General features: G+C 41.5%; 1 protein-coding gene across 1 annotated transcript in view; it reads right to left on the bottom strand.

Annotated features, from left to right (window-relative positions):
• Window positions 1-5,523: 5,523 nt before the first annotated feature.
• The window catches only part of MCCC2 (methylcrotonyl-CoA carboxylase subunit 2), a 31,885-nt gene continuing 10,311 nt past the window's right edge, over window positions 5,524-27,097 (bottom strand). Inside the window, exons 7-17 of the mRNA XM_077936279.1 lie at window positions 24,897-25,010; window positions 22,726-22,790; window positions 22,332-22,431; window positions 17,537-17,632; window positions 17,119-17,191; window positions 16,549-16,625; window positions 15,046-15,112; window positions 14,477-14,633; window positions 13,820-13,934; window positions 13,521-13,606; window positions 5,524-5,758 (exon numbers count right to left, since the gene is read on the bottom strand). Of these exons, the coding sequence (XP_077792405.1) occupies window positions 5,641-5,758; window positions 13,521-13,606; window positions 13,820-13,934; window positions 14,477-14,633; window positions 15,046-15,112; window positions 16,549-16,625; window positions 17,119-17,191; window positions 17,537-17,632; window positions 22,332-22,431; window positions 22,726-22,790; window positions 24,897-25,010 (1,068 nt within the window). The 3' untranslated portion in view covers window positions 5,524-5,640. The remainder of the gene's footprint in view (window positions 5,759-13,520; window positions 13,607-13,819; window positions 13,935-14,476; window positions 14,634-15,045; window positions 15,113-16,548; window positions 16,626-17,118; window positions 17,192-17,536; window positions 17,633-22,331; window positions 22,432-22,725; window positions 22,791-24,896; window positions 25,011-27,097) is intronic.

Genomic DNA, 27,097 nt, shown 5'->3' with positions numbered 1-27,097 from the left:
TTATTAAACAAATTTATAAACAGCTTCATGGCATAAAGCCATCAAAGTCATGTCCAGGGTAAAAACAAAGTAAAACACAGAAGCACAATCTCCAAGAACAAGAAAATCAGTCCAACAAATTCTGTGACAATAGAACTATCCATACAAAGCTCAAAAAACAACAAAAACATTTCATGAAATGTAAAATTGATTTTTCCATAAATGACTGAGTTACACTTCAGGGAAAGCTTTTGTAAACAAAGCTGTCTTTTGTAAGCATCTAAATAGAAGAGAAGAAGAGTTTGGACTTGATATCCTGCCTTTCACTCCCCTTAAGGAGTCTCAAAGCAGCTAACAATCTCCTTTCCCTTCCTTCCCCGCAACAAACACTCTGTGAGGTGAGTGGGGCTGAGAGACTTCAGAGAAGTGTGACTAGCCCAAGGTCACCCGGCAGCTGCATGTGGAGGAGCGGGGAAGCGAACCCAGTTCACCAGGTCACGAGTCCACCACTCTTAACCACTGTCACCAAGCTAGGCGAGTGACTTCTGATGAGAGTTGTACTCCACTTTTGGAAGGACACACGTTTCCAATCATTTTGGATTGTTGGTTATACAATTTATAAAACAGGATAGAGTTGAGGTGGTGTAGGTAAGCTGCTTTAAGGCTTGGTTGTGAATGTAACATTTAGAAACTGCAATGACTGCTCAACTATGGACTTCAAAATAAATTGCTATTATAGATTAGGTCTCACTTATCTCATTAACTGTGTAATGCTTAGTAATTTTAAAACAAGCACTTAAATCACATCTCACTTACATGACTCACACAAAATAACCAGTTCTATCAAGAACTGCCCATGTTCTTAGCCAGTGCTATTTTTCTAGAAAAAGAGGTGCCAGAACTCAGCCTGAATGTCTCCCTTGTTTTCTAATAATGGCAATGGCTCCCACTTGAGGTGCTGGAATTGAGTTCCAGTGAGTTCCAGCTGGAAAAAAAGCCCTGAGTTTTATACTCTCATCTGCGAATGCAACTTGGGATGTATTCAGCTAAGTCCTACTTGGGTAGGGCATTGAAATTAAGTTAGCCACAACTAACAAGACTATTAATTTTAATGGGTGTACTCTATGACCCTATGATACTATCCCTTGTACTCTCCCCCAGAGGAATTGCTTCTGTTCCTCAACCATAACAGGCCTAGCTCCTTAATATTTTTAATGCACTCTCAATGAATAAAACCAAATGTTACCTAACAGACATAATTTTATTTGTATGCCACCTTTCCATAGCTAAACTCATGCTCAAGGCAACTTGCAACAGGAAAATAATTACATAACTAACAAAAGTACCGGTAAACAATTAAAATATCAAAAAGTACACAACCAAATTGAACAATTTCCACATAAACCATAGTATAAAGATATAAAAAATACTATCAATAGCAACCCTCTCCTCCCCGCAAAAAAACCCCTATGCAAAACCCCAGCCTTAGAGTCCAGACTACATGTTTATGACAACAACACAGTGAAAATTAATAATTTCCTACATCTTATAATAAGTAACCAGGAGGTAACATTTGCAAGGTATGAAGTCTGTAGGAATGCATCCTTTTTCATTATCTACATCTCAAGATTATTGATGAATTATTCCCAGCTCAAGAAGGGATTTAATTACCACTCTCTGTGGGAACCTTGGCAAGCTAAGGATGTAATTCTGCAGCAAAGGCCTGGGGTCAGAAAGTAGTCTTCCTACTCCCTGCAACTAAAGGACAAGTAATCTGGCAAATAGTTCTATGAGGCATTGTCTGCAGCCCAGAAGAATGTGTTTACAGTAGGAAAGATGACCCAATTCTATGTGTTGGTTTTGACCTATGAAGTCTTATGTGGTTCAGGACCCCAGTAGAAAGGACCACCTCTCACCATAAGAACCAACATATTTTTAATATATCTTAGTCTCTAGGTTGATGATTTTCCTTTTTACTGTTATCCACCTTGAGCAATATTCTGTTGGAAAGGTGAGCTATAAATATTCTGAATAAAATAAAATAAATCAGCATATTGCTGATACTCCCGCCAAATTTCCTGATGAGGGCAGTCAGTGGCTTCAGAAAGATATCAAAAAGCATGGGAGACAAGATGGAACCCTGTTCTACACCACAGGACAGTTCCCATGGCACTCAGAGTTGCCTTTCTAGAACGACTTCCATATTGGGAAGTAGGGTCAGAAGCACTGAAGTGTTCTGCCCCCACCTTGCTAAGCCTTTCCAGAAGTTACTGTGGTCAATTGTGCTGAAAGATGCCGAGAAGTCAAGAACAAGCAGGGCCACACTCCCATATCTGTCTCGTAACAAATGTCATCAACCAAGGGTAACCAAGGCTGTTTCAGTGCCATGACCATCCATTCCTGAAGCCAGAATGAAATGGATCCAGACAATAGGTCTCCTCCAACCATGCCAGAAGCTACACCGCCAGCACCCTCTCAAACACCTTGCCTCTAAAAAGGATATTCACCACTAAGAAATAGTTGTTTAACACTTCTTGGTCAAAGCAAGGAGAGGAGGCATCACTGCCTCCTTCAAGGCAGTTGGAAGACTGCACCATTTGGGGTAAAGTCAAACGATTGGAGAGCTACAGCACCTGCTGTGGCTCTAGAGACCAAGATGCAACTGGGGCAGATCAAGGCATCTGGTTATGCTGCAGCAGATGCTCCATAGCATTTCTTTTCTTGGCTCTCCTCCCAGTAGTCCTATCTCCTCTTGTCACTGCTGCAGATACAGAACCTGACTGGAATCTGTTGAGAACTACACTTGCCCCACAGTACACAGCAGGGAGATTTCATTGTAGCTGTTAGTGACGGCGGTCACCTTTGTTCATGTATGTAGAGGATCACAATGCCTTGTTCTGAACACCGCACGAGGAGGCTGTAGAGGTGTATCATGAGGAAGGAATCGAGTTTTCAGCACTTCTGTTGGGATTCCATCCTGTCCTGGGGTTTCACAACATGCCTGCTGAGGTCCAGTGCCAAGGGCCTTCTGGCGGTTCCCTCGCTGCGAGAAGTGAGGTTACAGGGAAACAGGCAGAAAGTATTCTCAGTAGTGGTGCCTGCCCTGTGGAACGCCCTCCCAGCAGATGTCAAGGCAATAAACAACTATTTTACTTTTAAAAGACAACTGAAGGAGGCCCTGTTTAGGGAAGTTTTTAATGTCTGACGCTGTATTGTTTTTAATATTTGGTTGGAAGCTGCCCAGTGGCTGGGGAAACCTAGCCAGATGGGCAGGGTATAAATAAATTATTATTATTATTATTATTATTATTATTATTATTATTCCTGAAAGTTGATGGGTGTTATTCAGCTTGTCAAGGGAAGGACTTCTAGCTCTTCCAAGACAGGCAGAGTCTGGCTCCTGTTGACTGCTGTGTCAGAGACCATGTTTCCCCAGGAGTACAGTTCTTGATAGTGCTCTGCCCATCACTTCATCTGCTTGCTGTGGTCTGTGATGCTCTCTCCCAGCAACGTTTACAGCAGTGCAGTTTTCCTGATTATTGGCTCAGAGACTTTCTTCATGCCTTCACATATTTGACAAGTGTTGCCAATGTCAGCAGGAGTTGAATGCTCTGGCCCAGCTTTAGCCAGAAGTCATTGGCACATCATCCGGCAATCCACTGGGCATCACTCCTTGCCTTTCTCAGTGCCGCAAGCATATTTCCACAGGGCACACTTTTTCCTTCCAAAGAAACATTAATTATTTGAGTATGCAACTTGGGGAGAATTACAATTAGATAACAATGTCATAAATCTAGTTTCATTTAAATTATGCCTGAACACATTTGGACTAACAACTGCGTCTTGGAACAGATTGCCTTGCTATGGACTGTGCTATGGAGTAAGATACAAGGTTGAAAAATGCCAAGAATCAAGCAGCTCCCATTGGTTTTAGTGTATTATCTCAAATTCCTCCCGTAAAGGCAACTACAGTGGTGCCCCGCAAGACGAACGCCTCGCAAGACGGAAAACCCGCTAGACGAAAGGGTTTTCCATTTTGGAGGCGCTTCGCAAAACGAATTTCCCTATGGGCTTCCTTCGCAAGACGAAAGCCCATAGGGAAATCTCCGGGACAACGGGGAAGTGCAGCGCGTCTTCCCCACTGTCCTCGGACCTCCTCCGAAGGCTGGCGGCGGGGCGGAGAGACCTCCTCCCGCCGCCAGCCTTCATTTCTCCGCTATTTTGAAGGCAGGCGGGGGGGAGCAAAGACTTTCGCCCCCCGCCAGCCTTCAGAAGAGGTCCTGGACCTCTTCTGAAGGCCGGCGGGGGGCGAAAGTCTTTGCTCCCCCCTGCCTGCCTTCCCGGGAGAGTGGAGAAATGCAGCGTGTTTCTCCGCTGTCCCGGACGGCTTTTGAAGGCAGGCGGGGGGGAGCAAAGACTTTCGCACCCCGCCTGCCTTCAGAAGAGGTCCTGGACCTCTTCTGAAGGCTGGCAGGGGGCAAAAGTCTTTGTCCCCCCTGCCTGCCTTCCCGGGGGCTTTTAAATCGCCCCGGGACAGCGGAGCAGTCCCCCGCTGTCCCGGGGCTTTTTAAAATGCTGGCGGGCGGCAGCAGCGGAGGCTTCGCTCCCGCCCGCCAGCATTTTAAGATCGCCCCGGACAGCGGAGAAGTCCCCCGCTGTCCCGGGGTTTTTTAAAATGCTGGGGGTGGGAAGAAAAGCCCTTGGTCCCCCCCCCAGCCTTCAGAAGAGGTCGGGGGACAGACTGTCCCCGCACCTGGTCTGAAGTCGGTTTCCATAGGAAAGCATTAATTGATTTTCAATGCATTCCTATGGGAAACCGTGCTTCGCAAGACGAAAAACTCGCAAGAAGAAAAAACTTGCGGAACGAATTAATTTCATCTTGCGAGGCACCACTGTAATCTTTGTTGGAGTCAAGTCTTTTCTGCTATTAAATGCTGTGGGTGAGACCCAACACAGTGGAAGCAGGTGTTCATTTATACAGGGTGGGGCTTCTTCTTTCTCTCCTCCCACCAGAATAATTTGGGAGGGGCACATGGGGGCTGGCAGAGGGGGGAGAAATTGCAATTCCCATTGTGCAAGCATATTTCCATTGGGCAAGTAGCAAGACATCATTGAACGTCACCCTGTACGTTACAGGTGGGGCACCAAAGGAGGAGAGTAACACTGGGGACAAAATAACATCTGCGAGAGAAATATGACTGTACAGCAAAATAAGATATATGGCTTTGTTCTTTCTTACCTACTCATTATTACTCACTGTTAATTATAGCTCATTTTAGTTAACTGAAATATATAAAGGTGTATGTGATGCTTGGCTATTTGAATTAAATTAATGAAGATGTATGAGCTGTCTGGCTTCTGAATCACTTATATGCCTTAGATTCAAATTTGAATGTTATGGAGAAGATACTTGTGAATCCAATTTCAATTATTTAATAAATTGTTCCGATTTTTTTTTTACAAAAATGCCACAATTACCTGTCTAATTACTAGAGCGATATCATATGAAGCCTTATTTCAATATGCATAAAAATAAAACCCAACTACAGTATTGAACAAATCTTTATTTGATATACTGATTCTTTTAGTCCATTTTATGTTTCGATTTGTTAATTAAAATCATATTAATAATCCAGAGGTGCCACTGCCAGACCGTCCAAATCACATTCGGAAAACTCCAAACTCTGTCTTCTGGGTGGGCGCATTGAGTGCAGCACTCAGGCTGAGACCCAAAACCAGTCTTGTATCAGCCGGGTCAATAATTCCATCATCCCACAGCCTGAGAAATAAAAAGCAAAAATAAAGGGTTACATTTTTACTGCAAGTGACATAGAAAGCTATTTCAGTTTAATAAGCAATAAATGGAACCTTTAGCATAGTACCCAGCTACATTTTGCTAGTAGTAGCATTTAAGTGACACCACTACATGGGCAGTAGACTTTAGTAGAATCTGCACTGTGCCATGTGGCTCCCACATACATAGCTTTGCTACATTTAAAGGCCATAGGATCCCAATGGATTCTATTCAGTTATGATTCCATCCTGAGACTGCTATAGATCCTGTTAGTCATTCAATATTCAACAAATATTTCCATTAGAAAAACAAAAAAACCAAAAGTGACAGCTATGTAACAGAGGAGAATGCAACTTTTCCATATTCAAACTACAATGGAATAACAACAACAACCACCCTATAAACAACAACATAAAGGCTAAAAGTGTGCTGTGACCACAACATTCACCTGTATCTGCAGTATGTGGAAATAGCACATTTCAGATCTGTTTTGATTTGTTATTCAGGCCAAAATCTGAACTTTTAAATCTGAAGCTGTTTCACCACCACTGACTGTAAGAGGGAAATCCAAAAAGAGGTATAATTTTTATTTTCCACATGTGGATGAAGTCTGTATGCAAAGAAGCCCCACTTTAGAGGATAAAGCCTTCTGAATTTCAGGCAGACCTATCCAGGAGCTCCCATACAGGGAACCTTTTAAAGGAAAAGTGTCTACATTTTTAATTTCATGCAAGAATTGGATGCGAACCACAGGCATGGTCACCCCTTCTGACAACTATGCTCTAAATCCAGTGTTTGTTTGTTTACACACACACACACACACACACACACACACACACGTAACAAAGCGGTTTACACAAAACAATAGGGCGGTATATAAATTCTATTATTATTATTATTACTATTATTATTATTATTATTTCAGCAGAATTTGTACAAAACTATTTAGTTTTGTATTAAGCTATCCCACACATATAGAGCACAATCCAAAGAAACACTTTCATGTCTCCTCCAGCATGTACACACACACAAACACAAACATACTTTTTTACAATATCTGTTCTCTAAAGGGGAAATGTAAATTATGACTAATTACTGGGCTTAAATGTCAACTAAATATGGTTTTTGTATTCAACTCAAAGATATAGAAAGTGGTGAGACATTTCTTTGTAATGCTCTGCCAACAATCATTTCATTAATCTTCTTTGTTGAAGAATGGAAACTAATGGAAAGTAATCCAAGTCATAACAAATTGCCTTAAAGCAATGGATTCTAAACTAAAAAAGGTAACAAAAGCACTCTATCCCAATGCTGAGTACATCCATTCATTTAATTTTTAGATTTATGTCGAGTGTGTGGAAGCCAGTTGCAAAGTCAATAAGCAAACTGATCATACAGATCTCTCAAGTAATTTTATTTGATTGTTATTTTAGAGGGCAGAAAGTAAGAGAGAGCAGGCCATCTGGAAAACAAGTGCTTTAGAACATTCATCTGCCAATAAGCAGTCGGAACTGAATGGTTAGAATAGGGTATTTTCCTCTGGCTAAAGAATCAAGCCTTCAACTGTTTATTGTCTGAAGATTATATTTTTAAATCTAATTATGCAGAAAACGTGCAGCCCGCTTCCTGAGTGTTAATATTCCTAAAGAACAGGACAAACCAAACTTCATTTGTACATGAAAACATACTTATGGCAGCCTAACCCCATCAGGTCTTGGAGATGGTCTTGGTTTGCTTTCGCCGGTTACACTTACAATCATAACAGCTGTTCTTTGACCTTTCTCAAGCCCCTTAAAAGATTATTCAAACTTAGCATTCCTGGATGTGTGATTTCCAAGCAGCATGCTCTCTCTGTTGTAATGTGCTACTGCATCATAGCTCCTTTTCATTTATCTTTTAGCTTCTGGCTTTAAAAAAAATTTAAAAAATACAAATGTCCTTTAGCCACATCTTTCTCTAATTGACTTATGGTAGAAACACAAGGAGAAGATAGTACTTTTCTTTAATATGTGAATGGCCTGAATTTTTAAAATATGAAGTTTGTTTGGAGTATTGATATCAGGGAAGGATTGGGGAGCAAAAGTCCAGGGCAGAATGAAGGGAGCCCCCAAACGCAGGACTGGCTTACGGCACTTTGAAGAAGGTGAAGGAACAACACACTAGCATTTAAAGTGAAGGCTCTTAAGACTAGCAAAACAGAGTCTAAAAATTACTTAGCGGCACTAGTGTATGGTTGGAAATACCTTATTTTTTTGCCCCATAGGACACACTTTTCCCCCTCCAAAAATGAAGGGGAAATGTGTGTGCGTCCTATGGGGCGAATGCAGGCTTTCGCTGAAGCCTAGAGAGTGAGAGGGGTCGCTGCGCACCGATGCCTCTAGCTCTCCAGGCTTCAGAAAGCTATCCGCAAGCCTTGCAAGCCTGGCGGGAGTTCCTATGGGTCGGTGCGCCCTATAGGACAAAAAATACAGTAATTGATACCCACTCTGGATAGGGTTGAAGAATATTCCTAAGAACTAGGTTCGCAGTTTGGGTGTGCGCATGGATCCAGTTTTGCTTTGCTCTAAATGTCTAAGGTGTGTCTGGGGCCAGGATTGCTTTTGCAGATCTGGTTGCTCTTACACATTGATTGGTAACATGTCTTGGTGAATTATGTACCATCTAAATTGGTCCCTGGTCCATCTCCAAGCCCAATCCAGAATGTTGGCTTTAAAGCCTTCAATTATTTGGGATCAGGATACTTAAAATGCAGTCCTTCCACGATCCTATCCTTCTGCTTAGGTTTTCAATAGAGGATCTGCTACAAATTTCACCACCACCTGAACAGTTGGTGGGTATGACACACATCTCATTCATGATTCCAAGACTGTGAATTGCCCTGGGAAGCTTGGCTGGCTCTTTCTTGATGATGGTTCTAGACGCCTTATAAAAACCATATTGTTCAAGGATGCTTTTGGCATAGCCATTTCTGCCTCGTAGTTTTAAGGGCTTTAAAAAACCTGCTTTGCCCTGTACATTTGAATTTTCAATTACACTTTATCCTTCTGGCTTTAACCTCACTATAGCCTCTTGGGGGTCCTGTTAGAAGCCAAAGAGCAATTCCTCTCTCAGGATTAAAAAAAACCCCACACATTTTGATATTCTAGACAAGGTATCAAAATTAAATGAAAACACTGACCAAGACTCAGGACTGTATTCTAAGAAAATCTTAGTTACAGGTAGGTAGCCGTGTTGGTCTGCCGTAGTCAAAATAAAATAAAAAATTCCTTCCAGTAGCACCTTAGAGACCAACTAAGTTTGTTATTGGTATGAGCTTTCGTGTGCATGCACACTTCTTCAGAAAATCTTATTGGCCCAAGTCTAGCCTTTAAAAAAAAGCACTATAACAAGAAAAATATCTGTCTATCCTTTGAATCTGTAGAACACAATTTTGATATGGCAAATAGAATTTTTATTGGCAACTTGAAAGATTTTTCACCGTAAGATAAAAGATTACTTTCTCCAAATCACTGTGGCTTCCTATCTTTGTTTAGTGAAAACTGCCTTCTGTAACAGGACAAAGCATTAATTATTGAGCAACCCATCAAACCCCATGGCGAGACCATGAATCATATCTCTGCTTGTAAAAAATTCATAACAGGGCCTCTGCGAGAAGAAGAGGGCTTGGGAAGAAAGCTGCTCGTGTCATTTGTTACAAGGTAAACTGATTAAACTCCTTTTAGAGACCTGAAAGCAGATTAATCTAGCTCATTAAAAAGATGTCTGGCTAATGACTCTTGGTAATTAAGACCTCTGCATGTGAAATGTTCTAGTCAGGCACGTTTGATGAGGAAATACAACTATGGAGCAGACTACTGACATCCTGTACGCAGAATGAGATAAAATTTATATGCAGAGCTAATAAAGAAATGTGTCTCCATTTTTAAAAAATGCACTGTTCTGCCTCCGTAGTCCCAACTTTATAGTACAAAGATCACAGTGCCAATATAAACATCACAGTGTGCATACAGAGTGATTTGCAAAATAACATATACACACATGCATGCAGCACACTGTCATTGTTAATACAGCCGATCACCCACTGAAGAAGTGATGGGGAGACTGGAATCTGCCTCCCCAATATCCCCAACAAATAAGCAGAAATGTCATTTGTTGGGTGCTATGCACAGAATTCAAATCCACTGACTGGGATCTATGAAAGCAGCTGCAGTGAACTAGATCCAGAGACACAGGCATAGGAATTAAGAATAAAGCTCCCTTAAGCATGCACTGTTCCTAACCCAGAAGAGGGTCAAACAAAAACCAAATTGGCCTTGCTCTCTGAGGGTCTAGATCCAAAAATGTCACTGGATCCACTACTACAGATTCACACGGATCCTGGCAATTTGTCCAAGATTCAGATACTTGGCCTTATACTAATATCAATAAAAATTCCTTTTATTTGACTTTGTAATCTAGCATTCTCTTAATATCTTTTATAGAAATCATTCTGATTTGTGTCACAAATTCAATGAGAAAACTTTTTGTTGATGTCAAAAAGAACTGCATTTGTATATTGATATTGCAGCTCTGAGGGAAATAATCTGATTCTTATGAAACAAACAGCACTTCCTAAGCATATAGCAAGCCAGAGCAGCAGCAAAATGCCATACAGGCGCTAATAGTAGCCAGGGTGGATCAAAGGAGTCAGTGGTGGATCGGAAAATAAAAAAAAGAGTTTAAAGGAGGAGCTTCCCCCTTTTTTGCCTCGTTGTAGTTCTGACACCCCTGTAGCACAGACTAGTGTCTTTCGAGACAATAATGGCTTTTCCTCTTGAACTTAAGCATACAGACTTTTACCCACTAGAAACACCAGGATTAATTTAGTCGAGGGGAAATATTTCCACTTGCACTTGGTGGACGTATATTTCAATGCTTAGGGTATAAAGTACTGTACATATAATTTGTGTGCACAAAACAAGCTTTTGGAGCTCTTGCTACCAATTATTGCATGCGGGTGGTGCTGTGGTCTAAGCCACTGAGCCTCTTGAGCTTGCTGATCAGAAGGTCAGCAGTTTAAATCCGTGCGACGGGCGAGTTCCCGTTGCTCTGTCCCAGCTTCTGCCAACTTAGCAGTTCAAAAGCATACCAGTGCAAGTAGATAAATAGGTACCGCTGCGGCAGGAAAGTAAACAGCGTTTCCATGTCCTATGGTTTCCGTCACGGTGTTCCGTTGCGCCAATAGCGGTTTAGTCATGCTGGCCACATGACCTGGAAAGTTGTCTGTGGACAAACGCTGGCTCCCTTGGCCTGAAAAGCAAGATGAGTGCCGCACCCCATAGTCGCCTTTGACTGGACTTAACCGTCCAGGGGTCCTTTACCTTTTACCACCTAAAACACTGCTTATGACAAGCAGGGGATCATCAACAAAGTTCAAGAAGCTGAATTGGAAAAGGGAATCTAGAATGCCCAATTGTATCAGTGGATACAAACTATCAGGAAATTCTATGCAATCACAGTTGTGCCCCTGTGTAAGTCCTATTCCTTTCAATGAGGTTGCATAAGAAATGTTCTTAGTAGATCCTATTTTTCCAAGTACTTTAGCATTGCAGCAATTTAATGATGGATCTGAAGAGCATCAGAGATACTTTATTACTGAAAAGGTCAAGCACTGCATAGGTAGAGGCAGACCAAACATGTCTGAAATGTTCTCTCATGAAGATCTCAAATTTAAAAGCAAAAAATGATGGAATACCTCTAATTTTTAGCCTTTTCATCACAATTACTGAACATTTCTTAGTAGAGACAAGTTTAAAAGCCTAAAGTTAAAATAACCTTTGTACAACCAATAACTAATTGACTGCTTACAAGATCATCCGCTGAAAGGCAGACATTTCTTGTATCACAACTATGCACATACTGCATGCTTAAAAATCCAATTATTTTTCAGGCCTTTAACACATATAAAAAATATAAAGGGCCTCCAGTTATTAGATCCCAGAAGAGAACACAGAGAGGGGAAAAATACCTCCAAATTAAGGATTTGGTTTAAGCACATACAGTCTGTTGATAATTTCTTTAATGTAATTAGTTCAATGAGAAGTTTTCTTGACTGCAGTATAATCCAATAATAAAAGATGAAAATACATGTATTTATTTGTCCCTTCTGGCCTGGGGAGACATATGAAATTCTGTGACAGCTAGACAAAGCCAGGTCCTCAAGCGGTTTAACCACACGTATTTTTGCAACTGAGATGAATCACCCAGATTCGTATTTATTGCTAAGGCCAATCTATATCAAAGACCATGAATTTCCAGTTGACAGCAAGGAGTACAAGATAGGCTACTACTATATAGATAAGTCTGTGAGAATTGAGTAATTCACAAACGCTGGATGCATTTGGACATTAATGCTAAAACCATGGTTTAGTATTCTGAGAACAAATTGTAGTGAACCTCAGGAATGCAAGCTCTTTTCTTCCTCTGTAATGGCCAATAGCTAGGAAATTACTGTTTTAGTATAACTGCGCTTTAGCCTATCATCTGAACACTGCAAAACTACAATGTTGACTGTGGTTTGAATAAGCTGGTTTATGGCAACCAGGTATATTTAACATTAGTCACAGTTTGTCTGGGTTCAGACAACATGGCAAGCTGTGAGCTTAACCTCTTTGCAGTTGTTTGGGATCAGGAGAGGGGAAGATGGGAGCAAGCAAGCCCTGCAAGGCTCATTGCAGTTTGTTCTCATAATGCTAAACAATGTCTTAGCGACAACATGCAACACAGCCTGCTATGTCAACTCTCAAGAAAAAAGATTGCCCCAGGTTCTTGCAATTGTTTGGTGTTGGCAGTAGGACAATGAATAATAGACAGTGAAGTTTTGTGTTTGAACTCACACTTATTAACACCTTTTAATAAATCTGACTGATCAGATTTACAAGGTGGTAATTCAAATGCAAGTAAAATATATCCTCTGTGGTAAACAGTTTCATTTGCTTTTTGGAAGATAAAAGCTCTAGCATTCTTCAAATGCGTTTCTTGAATTATCACAAGAAAGATATGGCTTGCTACTATTACTAAATAAAAACTTTTAAATAACATAATAAACATACACTCTGCTTTAGTAATTCTAAGAGAGATGCTGGCTGCCCTCATGCCTAGTAAAACACAAAATGATCCATGTAAATTTATCTCTAGCAGATCATGAAAAGCCAGTTTCGGCTGGTAAATAAGAGTACTGAGCTTGATCCTTGATTATCAGACTTCACATCCCCCTCAGGCAGTGGAGGAGCAGGCAGGGGCTGGCACGCATCCTGGGGGCATGGCACCCAGCGCAGGCAGGGGGGGCAGCTGTGATGGCACCCCACCGGGACATGCTGCCAGGGGCGATGCGATCCCCCTGCACTTTTCCTCCGCCAGTGCCCTCAGGTACGTGGAATAGCCTTAACTAGAGTTATTATATTTGAACCTCAGTATTTCATCTGTTAAATCGGAGTGTTGATTATATTTACCAATTTTGTGGGTGCACAGGACTGAACACTTTGCACATTAACAATGTTTAATAAATAGCTGATAATAAAGGGCCTGATCCAATCAAGTCTCTTGTTCCGCTAATGGAAGAGTAAGGCATTACCTATCTGACCCTCATGACAATCCAACATCTTTGCAGCTTAAGCTTTATCAGAACCACCACCACAGGTTGTGGTGGCGAGGGGGGGGGTGTGGAAGCAAAACACCATAGCATGTTAAACTATAATCTATATGTTACCGTGCACTAGAGTAGTAAGGACTGCCTTCCTCTTCAAACCTCCGGATGATTGGCTCTTTGAGAGTTTTTTCCTCCTCTTCAGTTAGCTAGTGGATTGATATGGAAAGAAAGTGGGGTTTTAGTCTGCAAGAGCTACACTTTTATCTATTAAGAAGTGATATTGCACACTGGTTGCATAAGACCATAGGTTAGCATGACAAGAACAAGAACCAGAAAGCTTCAATCTCACATCTCTCTCCCTGCCCCATTCCCAGATTTACACCTTCTTCTTACCCACGTCAATAACAAAAAATACTTACCTGCTTCCCTTCCCTTGCTTTTCGGTCCTTGGCTATTGTAGCCAAAACCATTGCAGCTTGCTCTCCTCCCATAACTGAGATCCGAGCATTTGGCCACATAAAAAGGAATCTGGGACTGAAAAAGATAAAACAAACTAACACGGGGCGCAAATCTCCTGCTTTCCCCCCAAATGCCCTACTCCAGAATTATTCTAATTTTATTTTATGTTTGAGGGGCACAGGGACAGGAAGAGTTTCAAAGACCTGCTCCATCATGTACCTAAACTTCCTTACTGTCATTGTGATTTGCATAATATGAAAGCAGCAAAGATCCACCATTTTCCTTAAGCATGCCATTTATTTAATTCATTTAGCAGAGTTGTTATACCGCTTAATTATCCATTGGTACCTACAGTGAGGATCAAAATTTTCATCAAGTTTTTCTAGCTATAAAGAAGGGGTATTTGAGTTTCTGTGCCAGGATACTGCAACATTACACATACAAAGTGACATAAGCACCATGTAACTGGAATGACCAAGGGATCTAATACAATGAGTAGGACATACGAATGCATACATTCACTAATTCACCTGTATAAGGTGAATAAACACAGGTGGCATAGTCTGCCTGAGCCACAACTGCATTTAACAGTTAACTAATTCTAGGCACATACTTACCTATATGCTCTTCCACACATCCCATAATTTCCAGCTCCATAGGAACCTCCAATTAGTACTGTTATTTTAGGCACATTGGCACATGCTACAGCAGTTACCATCTTGGCTCCATCTTTTGCTATTCCACCAGCTTCATAATCCTTACCAACCATGAAACCTAGTGAATTAGAAAAGCAGCAAGATCAATGTCAACCAATTTTGCAAAGTAATCTTACTGGTCCATTGCAGAGGGGGTGGGGAGAGAATCCAAAGGTAACACCTTTACTGGGCCCACCCCAACTAAAACACAACATAAATAGCTTCCTCGCTATTTAAGGTATTAATCTATTCTTACTTTAAGATAACAGTCATTATATACTGCTTAGATTTTAAGACACTTTAATAACACTTTACTTAATGTCAGCTCTACAGCCCTCCTAAAAAAACAAATAAAGGTTATAAATAATGGATAGGAATATATTTATTACTACTACGTATTTAGTTGCCTGGGGGCTATGCAATGAATCTGCAGCTCCAAATAATTTATTTCCCCTGAAATTCAGCTACATAAATCATAATGAGTCACAGACCTGTGATGTTTTGCAGAAATACAATGGGAATGTTTCTCTGACAACAAAGCTGAATAAAATGGGTGCCCTGTAAAGACAGTAAAAAGATAGTTTATCTAAAAGGTAAAGGGACCTACTGGCAGTTAATTGTTGAACAGCTTATCTTCAATCCCATCTATTGTTAAAACCAATAGGTGCTTCCATGACAATGTTTTATTAAGTTGCTGTGTGTGTGTGTGTGTGTGTGTGTGTGTGTGTGTGTGTGTGTGTGTATGTGTGTGTGTGTGTGTGTGTGTGTATATATCACAATCTTTTACATGATATATAATGCTTATCTAATTAAAAAACAAACATTCCAACACATAATTGCACTTTCCCAATTCCCTCCGTTGGAAATGACCCTATACCTGAGTATCAGCTTGTCTGTTATTTTTTCTAACTGTAGTAATACTCTCAAATTGCTTCAGAATAAAACAACTTTTCCCAGTTAGTGTTACTTATCTTCGTAAACAGCTGATTCATGAAGAAGTTACTCATTCCCCAATAACTGCTAAAATAGATTTGAAGCAAGTTTCAACACATAAGGATGTGATAAATGGTAGGTGGTAATAACTGAGGAAACAAGTTTGCTGTGGTACGGAATGCTAGAAATAGTACGTTAGATCACTGCCATTAAGAGTGACAAAATAGCAGGTTAGACTAAAAAATTATTGCAGCGTGGCAGGTCTTGAGAAAAAGCTTTCGTAACTTTGTTAATAATCATACTTAGCATCTGTACAAACGTTCAAAGTGTTTCCCGTGCACTATCTAGTTGTAACCCTTACAACAACACTGAAAGTTAAGTCAGTATTATTACATACACACACTATTAGACAATAAATCTATGACAGAATGTCTTCTAAGTGTTTCTTCCTGTTGGGCATACAGTGGTACCTCGGGTTACATACGCTTCAGGTTACATACGCTTCAGGTTACAGACTCCGCTAACCCAGAAATAGTGCTTCAGGTTAAGAACTTTGCTTCAGCATTAGAACAGAAATTGTGCTCCGGTGGCGCAGCGGCAGCAGGAGGCCCCATTAGCTAAAGTGGTGCTTCAGGTTAAGAACAGTTTCAGGTTAAGTACAGACCTCTGGAACGAATTAAGTACTTAACCCGAGGTACCACTGTATTTACATCTAAAATCAGCAAGAGTAATTATATTTCCTTAAAAAAGGGATGGGGAGCCTGTGGCCATGAAGATGTCCCGGACTACAATTCCCCAGCCAACATAAAACAGGATAATTGGAGTTCTAGTCCAGCAACATCTGGAAGGCTACAGGTTCCCCATCCCTGCCTTAAAATGTAAGAAAATGTAAATATGAAATTATTATTTTTTTTAGACTTGGTTATGCTTCTTATAGTCATAAGTAACCACCAAAAAGGTAATTAATTACCCACTATGAATGTAGTCTATGGTGTTTGCTTTGTTCTCAGCAATAATGAAAATCTGGAAGGCAGAGCTTCAATAACGTATGCTATACTTACCTTCTTTGCAGATTCTGAAAAAAGGACACCATTGTTTCCAATTATTCCTACCGGATAACCAAATATCCGAGCAAATCCTAGAGGGGGAAATGAGAGTAAGACAAAATTGCACATGTATCTCACAATGAAAGCATAAAACATTTCAACACCTTTTGAATGAAATCAGTATTCTAAGAATAAGAGTTTTAGGCCTGCAGCCACAATTCTTCCATATAAATTATATGAATTGTTAATTTTCCACAAGCTCTTACAAAGTATTTTTAAAATGCAAACATACCCATATTCCAACATATTAAATAGTAGCAGCTTCATACCTGGTGTTCCTCATGAATTGTAAATAAAAAACAAAAAATCAGTTCAGTTTTGAAGTAAGTGGGGGAAATAGGTGCAGTTTTGAAAGGTTCAGTTCACCATCTTGATTCAAAATGGCACCTGCTCCCTGATCTCATGAACCTTTATGCAAATTTGGTTCTGATATCATAAGAAGTGTCCAAGTCCATAGCAAACAAATAAACTACTTTCTGAAATGTGTAGCAGGAAATTTGATTTCTAATCACCTAAAAATAATACCTGTGATTAAGGTATCCCCGTATAAGGCTTTAAATTCATCGAATTTACTTCCATCTACAAGTCTAGCAATGACCTTAAGTAGAAAAACAAACAAGACACACATTATTAGTTCATTCTTCGTGACAACAGATAATATTTTTAAGATCACATTCTCTTTTGTATTAGATTGATATTAAATTCCAAGTAACTGGGCTTCATTACTACCAGCTGAAGGAACACACTAGGCTGAACGTGTTTGAAACTGAAAGCCCAATTATTATAGAAAGTGGTTGTTATCATCACCGTCATCAGTCACCTTCTTCACAATTGTCTCAAGGTGATGTACAATAAAAATAGCAAACAAAAAACAATTAAGCAGCAGATACATTTAAAACAATACAAAATAGACAATCATGGCAGCAATATTTCGTATTTATACCTCTCTAACATCAAAATTTCTTTTAAGCTGCTCTCCAACTATCCCATAAAGTTCATCAGCAGGAAACAAAGGTTCTTCCGATGGTTCTATTGTCACCTGCAATAATTTAAAGTACAAAAAACCCCACAAATTAATCAAAACATTCATCAATATTTTCCTACAGGTTTCCAGAGTCTCTCTCTATAACCAACTCAGGCTAAAGTGTTTGCATCTGAGTAACAATTCATTCAGCATGACAGTTAAACTTATCCTGGATTCTTAGAACTTTTCTCTCTTCCTCGCAGCTCTTCCTAAGTTCCAGCAGTAATTTACACATTTCCAAAACAGCTTTACGGCTCAATTCTGACCTACAAGTTATTTGTTTTGTAATTATATATTTTATTGTTGTAACTCACCTTGGGACCCTATTATCTATTAAATTAGTATACCACCCTACACCCGCAGGTCTAAGGGTGGTTACAACATAAAATCACAATATAAAAACATATAATACATAATAAAAATGAAAATAAAAAAACCCAATAATCCCCCTTCCCTAATACATTTTAAAAGGGCATTGGATATAGGAAAAGGTGGGTAAGAAATCAAATTAAATAAAAGATAGAAAGAAAAGATAGAAAGAAAATTGAACCCTGGTTAAGGGACTGGGAATGGGGTATCATATATAGTACCTGGCACCCTATTTTTGCACAAGTCTTGCTGTGGTGAAGAAGAAGAAGAAGAAGAAGAAGAAGAAGAAGAAGAAGAAGAAGAAGAAGAAGAAGAGTAGTAGTAGTAGTAGTTTGGATTTGATATCCCGCTTTATCACTACCCTAAGGAGTCTCAAAGCGGCTAACAATCTCCTTCCTCCCCCACAACAAACACTCTGTGAGGTGAGTGGAGCTGAGAGACTTCAGAGAAGTGTGACTAGCCCAAGGTCACCCTGCAGCTGCATGTGGAGGAGCAGAGATGTGAACCAGGTTCACCAGATTACAAGTCAACCGCTCTTAACCACTACACCACACTGGCTCTCCTCAGTCTGAGCCGCTAGGGGGCAAAAGAGGCACACTGGACTGTGCTGAGACTTAGCAGCTGGCCTTCGCAGAAATTAGCCTTAAAGCCCAATGGGTCACCTCTGAAAGAGGAGGAGGACAGAAGAGGGAGGGCACAGCAGGGCTCTCCTCCCAACTCTCTCTCCCTGAGTCCAAAGGAGGCTTTTCCTTGCAGGTGTTTTCAGCTTCAGCCCTGCTCAAGTAGGTGATACTACCATGATCCTAAACTCACACTGAGCACCACAATCAGAGTTCAGGAACACCCGTGGTTTCATGACAATCACACATAACCCTGGAATAGGAAGGTTAGATGGATTTGTGTGCGACAGGAGGATAGGATGGATGGTGTATGCTGTCGACGCAAACATCTCTTTCGACGCAAACATCTCTTGGCAGCCTTTGGAAAAAGAGGCTTTTCTGTGCTTTTACTTAATCACCGCTTGTAAAACTGTCACTGGAGCTGCCGGAATGCGTTTGAAGTTCGGCAGGAGATGGTGGTTGTTTTTTTTTGCCTGGTGTTAAGAGGCAAGGAGAGCTGCGGAGCTAAGAGAGCAGCAAGGAAAATCGTTTCTCCACGGAAGGGAGTGCCAGAGGAGCTTGTGATCTGTAAGTACAGCTTGGGGCCCCTTGGGAGAACGGAAGAAGATGGCAGGCTGCCAAGTCTTGGAGGACATTCCATGCTCACTTTAAGAAGTTGGGCAACCTGGCTGCTGATCTGAAGTCTACTGTTCTGGGTGCCAGGAAGCCAGAGGCCGTTTGCCTAGTGCTCCAGGGAGTTTGTGAGGCTGGAGGCGGACAGCAAGGGCCGGGAGATGGCTGCTTCAGAACAGAAAGGCAAGATGTCGCTGACCACCTTCGTGAGAGCCGGTGCACAGCTGGGAAGGGCTGTGGGCCCCAGAGGGGGGGGCGAAGGTTTCCAAAGGCAAGTTTAAGAAGCCTGCTGGAATGAAGTGGAGGTTCAGAGTGGGCGGAGCTGGCAAGGAGTGCTTTTCCGGAAGAAGGAGAAGGAGGCCAGCGGGAGGAGCCCAAGGCAGTGTTTTTCCACTGGAGTTCGTCATTGCTACACGTGTAATGCAACGTGTCTGCGTGAGGAGCTTGGAGAGAGGCAAGCTGCTGGGAGCCCTTTACCTACCACTGGGGGTGCAGGATAGCGTCCTGGGAGCCCTGGGAGCAGTGGGGGGGCGGTGAGCAGTAAAAGCACAGAAAAGCCTCTTTTTCCAAAGGCTGCCAAGAGATGTTTGCGTCGAAAGTCGAAGCCTGGGAAACAGGACACAGCTACAGGCTTCAAGGCCAGCCATCTGCTGCAGAGGGAGATACGTGCTGCAGAGTTGTCTGGGAACTCTGAGATAAGTCCAGTCTTCAGAGCAACGCAGGATGTTGCGGTTTCGGACGCTGCCAAGGACAGAGGCAGCGGGACGTTTGTTGCTTCTATGGCAACTGTGAAGAACAACTCCAGCCAGGACACGGTGACACGCTGGGTGTTTTGGATTCTGCTATCAGGCAGCACCTGATAGGCAAGCCTGCAGGCGGAGTGCGGAACTGCAGGGCTGTTTCAACAGGAACAATTGTTATGTTCGCAGACGGAGCACAAAAAATCAGTCTGTGGTGTGGCTAACGTGTTTTTCTCTCCTTTACAGGAGGAGCAAGAGGTCTACGTTATGCCGGGACTGAATAGTTGTCTTTTATCTGTATCTGCTCTAATGAAGCAGGGGGTTCAAAAAAGTGCTTTGAAAATGACACCTGTTCCATTTTCAGAGGGGGCGACAACTGGTCAACATGGCGAAGAGCGAGAACAATTTCTTTGTTCTGGAGACACCTCTGGAGGGTGGTGGGAATACTGGAAAAGCACAGGCGCAGTGTGCTAAGGTTCCCAAAGATGTGCAAAAGTTGCACAGGTGCACGAAAGGGTGTAAACTCCGGAAATGTGGGAGGTCCCTAGGGTGCAGGGCATGCAAAACATGCACAGGTACTTGGTTTTCCCGGGTTTGGGAGGGTAGCCAAAGAAGCCCTTTGAGCTTGTTCACACACAGATCTGTCAGGACCCATGAGGTGTGAGAGTCTGGGTGGGGCCAGGTATGTGCCATCGCTGACAGATGGCCACAGCCAGGTTGGCTGGTGTCTCTCTCACAAATCACAGGGGGAGGCGGCGCAACTGATCCAGGATTGGGTTGCGGAGGTGGAACCAAGGTTTTCCACCAAGGTGCAAGGGTTCAAGAGCGACCGAGGGTCACAGTTTACTGGGTCTGCTCTGGAGGAATTTTTCAAGGAAAAGGGAATACGTCACCAGGTGACGGGTGCAAAGTCTTCTCAAGGGAGAAGGGAGGCTGTTGCTGAACCCAGTGAATGGGGATCAGGTCCAGAATCAGGGTTCAAAACCCGGTGATGGGGACCAAGTCCAGGGTCAGGGTTCAGGGCAGGTTTGGGCATCTCCAAGGGTTGTGAAAGGAGTGTCCAGGTGTGAGGCTTCATCTCCGGTAATGGAGAAAGCTCACGGACGGGTTGTCGAGTCAGAGGGGGAAGAGTCTGACGGAGAAGACACAACTGCTGGCTCTAATGGGTCAGTAGGGTATCAGGTCACAGGTGCGTGGAAAAGTGTCGCACAGTGTGATTCTGGGAGTGTTGAAGGGGTTCAACAGGTGCCTGGGAAAGATGCCGGGAAGTGGCACAAGGCAAAGGGAAAGGTGTTGAACTCAAAGGGTCTTGTCAGAATGGTTTCGGCAAGAGGGGGTGTCAGGTTTGGAACTTAACTGGTTAAGAAGTTCCCATGATGCCTCAACATTCTGACGTCAGCTGTAGAAGCTGGGAGGAGCTGGGAGGAGTTTCTGTCTCTTCCTCCTGGGTCTTTGAGGGGGAAAGACGTAGTCTGTAATGGAGGCGGTGAGCCCAGGAGATCCCTGGGGAATGTCGGAATAAAGAACTGAAAATGGACAAACCTGGACTCTGTGTGTGTTTGAAAAGGACGTGACAGTTTTTCACCGCTGTGTTTATCTCTGCTAAGGTGTGACTGAGAGCTACCGGACGACGGAGCTGAGTGGCGCAGCTGAGGGAAGCGCGCCGGACCGGGCTGCCATAAATAGCTAATTGAGGACCAATAAATCAATTAGCGGGGTCCCAAAATACCAATTTGCCACATATGCTATCCTAAATTGTAGGTCTGAAAGTTAAATTGTAGGTCTGAAAATGTAATAGTCTAATATCTAGTCAGGGCCAGTGCAGGCATAACTCTTCATTTTCTGAACTAAGTTTAATACATCATCAGACAAGGACAGACCTGCTTACTCCATCTCCCCCCCCGCTCCCCCCCAGATGAACTCCTCATTAACCTTGGTGCATTGAATGATATATCTGTACCTACATAAAAGCCATGGTTGAAGTTCACTCAGAGTAGACCTCTTAAAATTAATGGACTTCAATTTTTCATGTGCATTAATTTCAATGGCTCTACTAAGTATCACTTCGTTGAATACCACCCCTTATGTCAAAATCTGGCCTAGCGTAAACCTGGCTAGTGACCGTACTGATAACACACTGCTCCAGGGATAGTGTTAACAAGGGAGGATGGGTAGAATCCAAATGGGAGAAGGGAGGGAACACATGAGGATCCACTCTCAATCTAACCATGATTAAGAAACCAGCTGTCTTATGTTTGCAACAGGCCACAGTGCAAATGGAAACTTTAAATGCACAGCACTGCTACCAAAGCCACATTCTAAGTATTCTATTTCATACATCGCTTCAAAGGAAAGTGAACAAAACATACTCACGTCTACTTTCTTCTGGTAATTCAAACTTCTCACCACTTTCCTCGCTAAATGGAGTGCATGGTTATCATCCAAAGCATAATGATCAGTTACACCAGATTTTCTGCACAGATTTAAAATACAAGACCATGGCGTGTTATTAAGCAATATATTTTCATTTACTATTCAATGGTGAAATACTTTTGGGAGGGGGGCAGGGAATGACATGCCATAGAACCCAAACACAAAGGGAACTTGAGAAATAAAGGGCAAGCAAATTTAGTGGTAATATCCATTGATAGCAGAAGAGCCCACCATTATTTAAAGCAAGGGGAATGCAACAACAGTTCAAAGCAACATAATTTAAGGCACGTTCCATTAAAATGTACTGAAGGTGGAGAAGAGTGTTTTGTTTTACCTGCAGTGAAGATCAGCACCACCAAGATCTTCTGCTGATACCTCCTCCCCTGTTGCTGCTTTAACCTAAAATACAAAAACAAAGTCTCAGCACAGAAGTTCATAGAACTAGGGATGCTATTTATATATTTAAAGCAATTTTAGCCCATAGCTGAAAAGGCTTCCAAAATAGCTTCCAAAGATAAGCAGCAATGCAATTATGTGTTTTTTTAAAAAGTTAACTACAATAATCTTTGAAATTTTCAGGCTTTGGACCCTGCCTGTTACTTCCCCCAACTCTCATCCAAGAATCTCTTCAGTTCACTACTTTGGCCCATATAAACCAAGGTCTGAACCTAGTAATAAACACTGGTCTACACAGTTGGTTCAGACGTACTGCTACATAATACTAATGCTGGAAAGAAAAGAGAGGGAACTCAAGCTGGAAAGGGAAGACGGGATGGAGCACTTTGCACTATGCCCAGTGGACATAGCTGATTGAGTAGAGTATTAAATGCCATAAAAATATAACCAAGTAACATAAAATCATTATTATGATTATTTAAGAAGGACTATTAATATGTATGTCACTTTATAAAGACTTCCAGGATCTTATTATCTAAAGTTAAACAGTAAAATTGGAAGAACATGTGTTCAGTTCAGGAACAGATTTAAGGGTGATCATATCAGGAGAGAAGACTGAAATGGTGTGCCAAAGAAGACACAGAAAATGGGGGGGAGGCGGTGCTGCATGAGAGAGAGCTCCAGGCATAAGGGGAAGCAAGGAGAAACAGCAGAGTTGTTTAAGGGAGCTGGAGACTTTTTTATGACTGTGGGAGGTGTAGCTGAAGGACTGGGTCGTGGGGCATGAATAAATTTAAATGTAAGAGTGAGGGATTTTGTGCTGGATCCAGCACAAGAGTAAGGAATTTGTGCTGCAGCTAGGAGTGGCCAATCCTTAAAGACAGAATCATTTCCCCAAAACCTAATTTTAATATTATCTGATGCTAAGCAGAGCCTGCCTGCCTCAAATCTCCATTTCCATTCAACTTAGCAGCCTCAAAGCTACCTATTTTTTTAAAAAACCATTTGTTTCAAAAAAAAAATTTACACTTAAAACTAATCAATAAGCTCTGAGTCTGTTCCATTTTTCTAAAGTGATATAATTAGTGCCGAAAATTCAAGCAGGAAATTAAGTAACAAATTAATTAGGGCTAAATGGCAGAGTTTCGTCATCCAAAGGTACCTATTGATTTTCTGTGTCTGCTTCTGCTGATTACTTTTGTACCAGAACACTATTCCTGACCCAGGAAAACACTTCCCACGCTGAAGCCATTATCCCTGCAAGTTAAGCAATGAAATGTGCATGTTTCAGCTTTGACAACGCATCATCTTGGTAAAAGAAATCTAGGTAGTGGCTGCCACTTTTTATTGAAATATATTTCAACAACAACAAATTTCCAAAGTTCTAAAAGTTCCGTATCATGTTTCCCCTTTAATGTGTTAGCTCTGTTTTTAATTAAGGACTGACAAAATATTGGAAAATGGATGTTTATAATTAAAAAGCAGAATTGGATATAGTTAAGGAAATAATAGTTTACATCACATTGAAAAGGATACAGGAAGGAAAATGCTTTTGAATTATGGTGCTGGAGGAGACTCTTGGGAGTCCCATGGACAGCAAGAAGATCAAACCTATCCATTCTGAAGGAAATCAGCCCTGAGTGCTCACTGGAAGGACAGATCGTGAAGCTGAGGCTCCAATACTTTGGCCACATCATGAGAAGAGAAGACTCCCTGGAAAAGACCCTGAGGTTGGGAAAGATGGAGGGCACAAGGAGAAGGGGACGACAGAGGACGAGATGGTTGGACAGTGTTCTCGAAGCTACAAGCATGAGTCTGACCAAACTGCGGGAGGCAGTGGAAGACAGGAGTGCCTGGCGTGCTCTGGTCCATGGGGTCACGAAGAGTCGGACACGACTAAACGACTAAACAACAACAACAACAGGAAGGAAAGTGGCTGGATGATAGAACACATATTATCTCAGACATTTTCCTCAACTATCTGGGATACAGCTAGGGCAGGTATTGTTTTTGGTGTGACCCCATTTCTTCATAGAAGCCTGTGACACAGTTATATGTTATAACAAAAGCAGGAAATCCTACAAAATCCGTTCAAAACCATGCACTCACCAATGGAGGACCTCCCAAAAAAATCGTCCCTTGCTTGCCAACTATTATACTTTCATCAGCCATTGCAGGGACATAGGCTCCTCCTGCTGTGCATGAACCCATAACCACAGCTATCTGAGAAAACAAACAGAAACACAGCATTCAACAGAAAGAAATAAACTCACCTACGGGCAACTTCACTTCCTTGTAGTCTTGCAACCTAACGTGCAGCAACTGGCTCATATTTGTTTACATCTAGACTAAGTTTGTAAGCTGATCAGAAGAGGAATAGTTCTCTTTAGTTCTGCCAATTGGATCTATAAATTATGCAAGCTGCTGATGCTGCTGGGTCTTTCCAGGCAGCGTTTTATAGAACAGTAATATTAATCCTTCCCAGAGTCACTCCTTCTTTAAAGATTCATTCCTGCTATGTAAGAGAGGAATACTGTCCCAACTGGTGCACTCAGACCTCTAAATATGAAGCACAAAGCATGACATTTTCACCAAATTAGTACTACCATAAAAGCAAAGAAAAAGCTTGAGAAAGCAAGCAAGAAAAATGAAAGGATATAACCTTCCGCCCTTGCTGTCTCAGTGGGCATTTATTGAAAGGAAATGCACTATACAAAATCGAGGGTAAATTAGGCATCATCATTGTCCATTATGAACACTGAAGGCACAGGAGAAAGTGTTACAGGCAACTATTCAAATCATTAAGACGTTTATTAGGGGGGGAAATTTTCTTAGTTTGAGAAAAAGGCAGGATTATATTTCTTTCAAAACAGAAATCTAATTCCACAAGAACAACTTAGGGTAGATATGGGTAACAGAGCTGGAGGGTGGGGGCTGCAATTACATCGATTTTGTGATATCATCTGAAACCCAATCATTAAATTACATGCCTCTAGGACTATGACATGGTTTGATGAAATTATTTTCTTGTGGCTGTAAAGACCTCATTTCTAATATATAACACGATAATCATGAGGGCCTTGATTGGTTTGAAAAATGGTTTGGGAAACAGATGTGATGGGCCTGGGTCTCAGCAAAATCTGCTTCTGCGTATATTAGAAAATACTTTAAAAGTGGTATGCAGGTGGTAGTGGATACCCATATATCACCTACAGTCCAACCATGATGCTGGTGGCGATGTGATAGCAAGGGGACTTATTATCACTTACAGCAGGGTTGCCTGGTAATACAGGTATTTGGGGGACTCAGAAGTATCCAACGTAATTCAGGCAGCCATGGATTTTACGCCCCAATTATGTTTACTATCCCTATTTCGAGGCCTTGAATGTTGCTATAAAAAGATTTACTAACTATTCTTTTACTGGCCATTTGGTTATCTATAGGTCAAACCTGGAAGGCCTTACAGAGACTATCCTGGACTTAAGGTATAAACATATATAGTGACTGCCTATCACTGAGAAAATAACTCATAACTTAGTGATAAAAGGAACAGAAAAACTGGACAAATTTTGTGCAATATGGTGCTCATTTATTCAATATACTGTACAAATTAAACTGGTCTTCAGTACAAACTCTCCCAAGCATTTTTGTAGATATGACTATGCTGAACAGTATGGCTGAACTATATTCTTTCCTGGGAATGACTATCTGTAATGGATAAAATAACTTTTGTGCTGTCTCCAGGATATTATATGCTAGACATGTAAGTAATTTGTATGAATTAATAAAAATCATTTATTTTAATGTATAACCTGATAGCTGTTATCATGGTGGGTAGGGTTGCCATATTTAAAAAAGAGAGAATCCAGTCTATCTATCTATCTATCTATCTATCTATCTATCTATCTATCTATCTGTCTATTTATTTATTTATAAAGGTTTGTCTGTTATCCTGGTGGGTCAGACAAATATATTTATCAATCGTCCAAGAAAAACATGTGTAAGGGACATCTATTTACTCATGGACTTACGTAATATTAATTTTACATTGGGGAAAACATCCTCTAGTTTATTAGATTCCCACTTTGAAAGAATTAAAACAGACAGCCACTCGGCAGTGGGAGAGCAGTGAAGGTGGGAATCCAAAATACATAGAGCTATTTGGGGGGTCATTGCACTCTGAAGAAGACTCGTCATCTTGCGGTCAGACAAACCTTTCTCTTTCCAGGCTCAAATACAAGGAAAACCCAGTTGGCCAGCCTGCAGAAACAGTCAACAATGCATAGAACTAACTGGCTGGGACCTGTGGT

This window comes from Podarcis muralis, chromosome 11 (assembly GCF_964188315.1).
Source record: "Podarcis muralis chromosome 11, rPodMur119.hap1.1, whole genome shotgun sequence".
In the NCBI taxonomy this organism is placed as follows: domain Eukaryota; kingdom Metazoa; phylum Chordata; class Lepidosauria; order Squamata; family Lacertidae; genus Podarcis; species Podarcis muralis.
The sequence above is the reverse complement of the archived record's forward strand: the minus strand, read 5'-3'. Positions and strand labels throughout refer to the sequence as shown.